Source organism: Lepisma saccharinum, chromosome 24, assembly GCF_977018435.1.
Source record: "Lepisma saccharinum chromosome 24, izLepSacc3.1, whole genome shotgun sequence".
Classification (NCBI taxonomy): domain Eukaryota; kingdom Metazoa; phylum Arthropoda; class Insecta; order Zygentoma; family Lepismatidae; genus Lepisma; species Lepisma saccharinum.
In genome coordinates, this window is record NC_139252.1 from 44,280,652 (window position 1) to 44,289,250 (window position 8,599).

General features: G+C 38.2%; 1 protein-coding gene across 4 annotated transcripts in view; it reads left to right on the top strand.

The window, feature by feature from the left end:
• The window catches only part of LOC145978083 (uncharacterized), a 33,468-nt gene extending 25,240 nt beyond the window's left edge, over positions 1-8,228 (top strand). For 3 of the 4 annotated variants that reach the window (XM_083110509.1, XM_083110510.1, XM_083110511.1), the window contains exons 8-10: positions 231-327; positions 4,563-4,703; positions 6,876-8,228. In XM_083110509.1, the coding sequence (XP_082966635.1) occupies positions 231-327; positions 4,563-4,703; positions 6,876-6,896 (259 nt within the window). In that variant the 3' untranslated portion in view covers positions 6,897-8,228. Of the gene's footprint in view, positions 1-230; positions 328-4,562; positions 4,704-6,875 lie in introns of those variants that run through there. The other variant, XR_014440655.1, reaches the window with a different exon arrangement.
• Positions 8,229-8,599: the final 371 nt, after the last annotated feature.

Below are 8,599 nucleotides of genomic sequence, written 5' to 3' on the forward strand. Positions count from 1 at the left end.
CTCCAAAAAATAACAGTGGTTAAAAGTCAAAAAAACTAGAATGAAGATTGAACCCAGGTCTATAGCATTCCATCAAACTGTGAGAAGGCCAGTGCTTGGTTTGTTAATTTGGTGGTTGAGCAATTACATGGAATGCCAAAGGCCCAAGTTCAATCCCATGTCGAGTAATAATTTTCACATAACTTTTCAATAACTTATTATTATATAAACATCTACTTATCTTGTTGCAGAGCGAGACAAAGTTTCCTGAAGCTACCTGCAGCTGACAGCACAAATTATCTGCACGACTTGTCATGTCAGACCTCACATGGAAACAATAAAAGTCAGGTGAGAACTACAAAATCTATTAAAGAAAAGTTTGTTTATACGAGGGTCACTATTTATATTTTGAGCCTTGGCAACACTGATTGAAGTTAGGCGCGATTTGACGTTTGCACGGAATCGTCTGGCATTATTGACCATAACGTACTTCAAATGTTTTGTCAATAGCTTCATTTGTGTTGTTTATGTTGCCTTGGAGATTGCGCGACAACAATAAAATGGAATTAACTCGTGAAGATTTTCGAGCGATGATTTTTTACGATTTTCGACGTGGATTATCAAGACAAGAGTGCATCGATCAACTTACTTCCACATTTGGCGATGAAGCCCCATCCTTTGCCACTGTGAAACGCTGGTATCACGAATTTAATTGTGGCCGCCATTCGCTCACCGACGAGATTCGCGAAGGTCGTCCAAAATCAGTTGTTGTTCAAGAAAACATTGATGCTGTGCCAATCCTAATACTGCAAGATCGTCATGTGGCATACTGTGAGATTGAGGCAACCATAGGCATTAGTTCCACCAGCATATATAAAATATTACATGATAATTTAGCTGTGAGAAAGGTATGTTCTCGTTGGATCCCACACAATTTGACAAAAACTCAAAAAGATGCTCGCGTCAATTGGTGCAAACAAATGCTCAATAAATACAATCGTGGTGCTTCAAAAGACGTATATAAGATTGTAACAGGTGACGAATCATGGATATATGCATATGAGCCGGAACGTAAACAGCAGTCGACTGTATGAGTGTTTCAAGATGAACCCAATCCAACAAAAGTTGTTCGCGCTCGAAGCACATCAAAACAAATAGTCGCCTGTTTTTTCGGGAAAACTGGTCATGTGACAACTGTGCCTTTAGAGGAACGTAGAACGGTCAACTCTGAATGGTACACAACAATTTGTTTGCCAGAGGTCTTCGGTCAAATACGGAAAACAAACAAACGCCGTCGGATCATTCTTCATCAAGACAATGCCAGCTGTCACACATCTCGTCTAACAACCGACTTTATGAACAGTCAAAAAATCGAATTGATGGGTCATCCGCCGTACAGTCCTGATTTGGCACCCAATGACTTCTTCTTGTTCCCGAATGTCAAGAATAAATTGCGTGGACAACGATTTTCGTCGGCGGAAGATGCCGTTGATGCATTCAAAAACCATATTATGGAGGTGTCTCAAGAAGATTGGAAAAACTGCTTTGACAAATGGTTCGAACGAATGCAAAAGTGTATTGACCATAAAGGAGAATACTTCGAAAAACAATAAAGCAGTTTTCAATGCCGAATTCCTGTTTTTTCATTGTTAGGCTCAAAATATAAATAGTGACCCTCGTATATTCACGCTTTTAATAAGGTTGCATTACTTGAAACAGTGGTGGCACTGGGAAGTTAAGGAGATTGAATGTACAAAAGGGGTATTGAGTCAATTTGGTGGCCAGGCAAGTTAAGTGGATCAATTCAATTTTCCTTCATTGAAGGGCGAAGTTAAGCCTGCAGTTGATCTGCCACCTGGTTGACTTTCGAGTCCTGGCCTGGGAATGTTCCTTCATGTAATCATCATTCATACTCAATGTCATAATTAGCCTAAATAGGCAGAAAAACAGATGTAAAATATGAAAAAAATACAATTCTAAGGTGAGCTAGTGATAATCATACTACTGGTATGTCAAGCCTTTGGTGATAATGTGATAAAACTGTGATAAATGCAAGTAAATATTTATTTTAAAAATACAAATAGGTCTAAAATATTTGAGAAGTTTACAACCCAAATAATTTTCTCCTATCTAGATTTACTTAAAGTTGGAAAACATTAAATTAAATGCACAAAAGCAGAACCAGCTATACTTTCCCAAATTCCCCAAATACAGGGGATGGACAAAAATATGGAAACACCTGTGAAGAAAAGCCAGAATGCTGTAGCTAATAAGGTACAGGACCCTCTTTAGCTTCCAAAACGGCCTGCAGTCTCCGAGGAATGGACAAGTACAAGTCCTGGATAATGGCATCTTACACTATCATGGATCCTGGTGGATAATGGGATTGTGCACCATCATGCATCCTGGTGGATAATGGGATCGTGCACCATCATGCATGCAAAACATGGTCACAATCCTTCTCAGTGTCCTTCTGTCTGTCACTTAGTGTACATTTTTGTCCATGCAAGTATTTATCTGATGATGTTTTTCCGGATACACTATTATGTCATCATGATCTTGTATAGAGTCACTCTCGATATGCCAAATAACATGGCTACTTTGGTAACAGAGGCATCTGCAAGGCGGGCACCAACAATTTGCCCTCCTTGAAATACTGGCAGCTCGGACATGATTCAGTATCAACTGCACTGCACGCTATCTACAGCGCAACTGTTGACTCCTACCAGTCTAACAGGGTCCTATCTCACCGTGCAAAACAAAAGAATGTTGCTCCATGTCAGATTTCAAGTGAAAAAATTGCATCCATTTCACCAGTCCCGATGTCGTGGTGTTTCCATATTTTTGTCCATCACTGTATATTTTATAGAGAAAACTAGAACAATATTGTTCTTTGAGAGCTTAGAAATCTTCAAGAGAATGTGTTCTTCACGTTACTTGTTTTTCCTTGATTTGAAGTTTGTTTCCTCAGACCAATTTCAGTTCAAAAATCACAACTGGATCCACATTTCTCTACTCTTTAAATATTCACTTAAAAATAAATGGATAAAAGTTTATGTCAAAATATTGGATAAGAGGTGGGGAGTTCAAATTAAGAAGGACTGAGGGGTTTGACTCATGAACCATTTTTTCAAAATCATTTATGAAACTTTTCTTTAATGATGCCATTGTATTTTTCTACCTGTGGAAAAGTTTAACAACCCTATCCCATGTCACCCAAACTAGTGTCTCCACATATTAATGCTGAGAAACTAACTTATGATTTTAAGAGTATTGTCATGATGACAAACACAGATATTAACAGAATTCCAGTAATTACAAAACTGAAAAGCGATCATTTTCACGACTGTAAACTACACCTGTTTAGTAGTGAATCTGCAATTTCTCAGCATCAGTATGAAATAGTTAGGCCACTAAATGCTAGTCTGCAGCTCTGTATTGCTGAAATAAGTCATGGGTAAAACTTTGGTGTACTTCCTGTACATTTTTGTAGAATGAAGTGTAAAGTTGAAACTGGACCCTCTGCTAAGAAGTGCATAGACTAAGTGCTTGGTGTCACCCCTCCTCAAATAAAGATATCCAGGACCCATTAACTGCCTCCTCACTCTACTGTCACCTTTCTGTAAAGATTTTAATTTAATATGGAATACTTTTATTATGTAGATCATAACTACTTTACGATAAATGAAATATAAAAAATTAATATTTTAACTCTACCGATGGCTGATTAACAATGTACAAGGGTTGATCAAATGAAAAGGTACGAAACGTCGTAACAAGGGAATCGTTTATATAATACCGATGCCGTGATGGTAGAACGTTGCGTGATATGTAGGGGTGCGATTGGAGTCGCCATGCGGCATCAGAGCATGCAGGGGAACGCGCATGCGCAGGAGAGAGCAGAGGCTCCGATACAGAGTGCCGTCCAAGTGACGCGGCAGTGCGTGTTCGGACAGGATGGCGTTAACATTGGCAAATTCGACTGTTGAGGAGCAGCGAGGCGTTATCCGTTTTCTGACAGCGGAAGGTGTTAAACCGGCCAATATTCATCGCCGGATGGTAAACCTTTACAGGGAAGGCGAACAACCGGGGCTGCTCACGGAGGGTGTGGTTCTGCTCCATGATAACGCACGTCCACACGTCTCCAGGGTCACACACGCGGAACTGGCCAGGTTCAAGTGGGAGCAGCTAGACCATCTGCCCTACAGTCCGAACTTATCCCCCTGTGACTTCCATGTGTTTGGTCCCCTGAAAAAGCATCTCAAAGGAAAGCGCTTCACCTCGGACGATGAACTAAAGGACGCTGTGAAGGACTGGGTCGCATCACGGCCAAAGGAATTCTGGGAAAAAGGAATCATTCGGCTCGTTCATCAATGGGATCAATGTGCTCAGGCCTATGGAGGATACTTTGAATAAAGTATTCATTTACACAGACAGTGTCGTTTTGTACCTTTTCATTTGATCAACCCTTGTAGAAGTTGAATGTACCAGTAGAAAAATAAGAATTATTTACCAGTAACACACTGCAAGAACCATCCATTAATTTAATTATATTTTCATTTGTGCAAAATCTGTTGCCGCAGCTACGTAAAGAGGAAGTTGAGAGCAGTATTCGTCACTTTCAAACGTGGGACCAGTTCTGGGGCCGACCAGGCCATGGAGCACCTCGACCGAATGGTGTTCAGAAGAGGAATCTTTTCATGTTACTTCATCGTCCCCAAGAGGTGAGTGTTGTAATGAGCTCAGTGTGCTGTGAGCTATTTTAAGTTGAATGGGCTCTAGTGTAGCCAAGTAATTAGTGCTCTTGTCTTTGGTTCTGGGTTCCAATCCTGGCGAGCGCCTCTCCCCCCAAAAAAATTTCAGCATTAACCCAGCATCGTGAGGACAATAGAGGAACTACCTGGGAGCAACAGTAGCAGAATACACTCTTGATAGTCAGAAAACAACAGTGATGGAACTCTGTGCACTAACCACAGGTCACCCAATGAAAAAGCTGTGTGGCAGGCCTTGGTGATATGATGAAATTGATGAAGGGACACTCGCAAAGAATGCTCGTGTCCAGACCTGGAAATGAACCCGGGACCTCTGGCATCGTAGAGCACTGTGCTAACCACCTAGTACCTCAACTTCACTATCTCCATGTTTGATTTTATTATTATTCATTTTGATCTTTCATAAATTTTATTTCAATGGCCTGACTTCCCTCTCCCCCAGAAAAAATATTCTGTTGATGAGTAGGAGAGAAAGCCCTGAATTATGGCACAAAGAAATACTCGTTTCAGTGTAATCTATATTCCTATCAGTTTTGAGAAGAAGAATTGATCCCACAAACCTCATTATATAACTGACATATCAATACATAGTTTATCTTTTACACTTTTTCCTGAGAAGCAGCCCAGGAAACCATGACTTATGTCCAGTGGTGGCGATTAGAGTGGGCAGTTGCTCCACAATTTTCCCCAATTTTGTCCCCACATTATGCTAAACCTTATCTAGACAGGTAAATGTACTGTCTTTGGCACCTTGCCCCCTCCCCAGTTTTGGAACCCAATCGCTGCCACTGCTTATATCTTGTGCCAACATTAAGGTGTAAACAGTTTAACATCCTTCATATCTACCTGATGAAGAACATTTGAAACAATTGAAATACTGTGTGGAAAACAAACGTGTGCAAGAAAAATCAATAAAAAATGTGTATATTGTCTAACATTAGACCACGATTTAAATCAGGCTTAAGTTAGGTTCTTCCTTTTGAACGGAAGTGCAATCTTGAATAGTGTAAAAATAAAACCAAAATGACCATATTTACATGAGTGGTACAAAAAAAATAAGGGGAGGGGGTTGTTGGGGTAAATCATTACAATACAATTGTACAAACACTGCTCTTATAAATTGTGGCTACAAGTCTTCACATGCATCTTGATCTGTAGTTCGAAATTTCAGGTGACTTTCTCTTCAGAATCAGCGAGGAAGGAAAGAATAAAATGCACACTATTACCTTTAAAAAAGGTTTTAAAAGCTTATGAATTTAGTATTTATACTGGATGACATCCTATCCTGGGAGTGACAGACATTGACTGATTCTCTGCCATGTGAAAATGAATCTAGCAATTTGCATAGTACTGTACAAATTCAAATTGGTCATAAACATTTAAAAAAATCACAGGAAAGTACCGAAATTCTTCAATGGAGAATAAAGAAATAGCATGTTTGGTGATCTGTCAACTCTCACAGTAGTAGCCACAGGCTAGCTCTTGGCTTCAAAGTATTCGTCAGCATTATTCGAATGTTGGCTATCAACTCTGTAGTTTATTGTGGACAGTTTGATTTACTATAAAAATCAATATTTACTTTAGACAAAATGAACATGTATGGCACTTGCCATGTATATAGAACAACAGTTCTCAAAGGGTGCTCCTAAAAAATCTGCAAAAAGACATTTAACTGTAATGGAAAAGCATGAACATATACAAAATAGGCACATGTTCAATGAGAAACATGGGTTTCTTTATTTTTGCACAATTGTCAATATGGGGAGGAATCACACACAAACACACATGCAATTCTTGGTGCACAGAAAGAAGTCACTCTTGTTTATTATTTTTTATGTTGATGAATGCAGAGAATTCCTGTTCATACAAGCAGGTTGCAGAAAACTACAGTAATGTAGATGGGGCATATTCTGATAAGATTGAAAACTTTACTTTTGCCAAAAGCAATGTACCGTACAGATTTGTTGCAATATTCTGCAAAAATGGAAAAGGTGAATAATTCCAGAGTTAGGTTGTCAACCAGTACAGTCGTGTTAGTGCCACATGATGGTATAAAATAATGAAAATATTATGCTGCCATGCTACAATCTCATCACACATATCCTATCTTTTTGTTTGTTTTAGTTGAAGAGTGGAGTAAGCTGAAGCAGAGGTTGGTTTTAACTCCCAATTCTCACCCTGAGTGAGCTGACAGGAGTTCCAGGATTGTCCAGAGTTCTGGAGTAGCTTGGTGACAGAGACCAAGTTGCTTGCAGGAATACTGGGTAGAGGTGACCATTTTCTGAATGCATAGAAGTGAAATAATATAATTGTTTGTAATAGCATACACCAAAGAAATGTAATTTGTAATTATCTTCAACCTTTGTTATATGTTCTGGGAGCCCATCTTTTGTGGCCATGTGCAGTTGAATAAGATTGGGTTGCTACAGGGACTTATCGGGGCAATCTATAAATTAAAATAAATGAACCTTTTTGTCCAGTAAAATGTTCTACAAATAGGAAGTTACAATACATGCTGCTGTGCACGATACAGTGTTTTAAAGGTCAAACAAGACTTCACTAAACAATCAGTGAGATGCAAAGGATTTGTTTGTTCAAGTTCAGTCTAAGAACATATTTATAGTGTGAAGTGTCTTAATTTCTATTTTTTTTTTTTTGCTAGAATTTGATTCATCTGACTTTCTCCCTTTTAACACTGGTACACCAAAGAAACTTATCATTGCTATAACATGTTAAAATAAATGAATTGAGTATACTTGTTTTTCAAGTTAAATTGGTTTAACTATTAAAAAAAAAAACATGCAAAATATAAAAAATAAAGTGTCTTTTATTGTGTGATCTTGTTCATGAAAAGAAAAATAACATAAGATTGTAACTTTTGTATTTAATTATAGATGCAGGCAAAGAAACTAGTGGCAGTACTGTTTGAATAAAAAGGAGGAGAGTAAACTAAAATTTAGCATCAAAATAATGATAAATCAGGCATTTGTATATCTCGGGGAAAGTTGTGGAAACTTTTGGGGATGGGAGATGTTAGAGGTAGGTAGGTAGGAATGTTTGTGTAAATAAATCATTCTGGCTTCAAATAAGATTTAGTCATATTTTGTGGTTGATTTAAACTCAGAAATAACTTAACAAAATGAAATTGTTCATTTTTGTAAATATAAAAACATCATCATCTTTAATGTAGGTGCTAATGTATGTGATCAATTAACTAGTCTTTGCCCTAATATGTGCTGTTTAAGCAGACACTAAACTGTAGCCAACTCTGCATTATTTACCTGCATATGAACACAAAGATTTGTATCTGCATTTATGCAGACATTGTAGCTGTTGTAGAAAGAGTAAGGACTCCACACTTGGAAAAAGAGTGAATAGAAAGATGCAAACTTTAAAGATTGTGTGCAGTTCCTACATCTACTTGTTTGATTACATTTGTAACAAATTACTGTTGAAATAAATATTATTTCCCATGTTGTTCTTCGTCTCTCGTTACTACTTCTCTATGTTTAGATTGCTTTTATAGTCAGAGCCAAATTCTCCAGCAAAGAGACAGCAGAAAAACATTTTTGCATGTCAATTATTTACAACAGTATAGTATTTTTGTATTTGTACTAAGGTATTCAATATCACTTTTCTATAAATCTAAGTTAACTGAATTCTGATTGCATAATGAGTTTTGCAATTTTCCAGAAATCAGTATACCAGAAATGAGTGTGGAAGAACGAGGGGTGTGGTTGACCATTGGGCTTGAAATGGCAGTCACAGGAGGTAGCTAGTACCTTGGTCTGTTACCAGATATCAGCACTGGACAGAAGGAGGCTAATCCACGTGAGCCGCGGTGCATT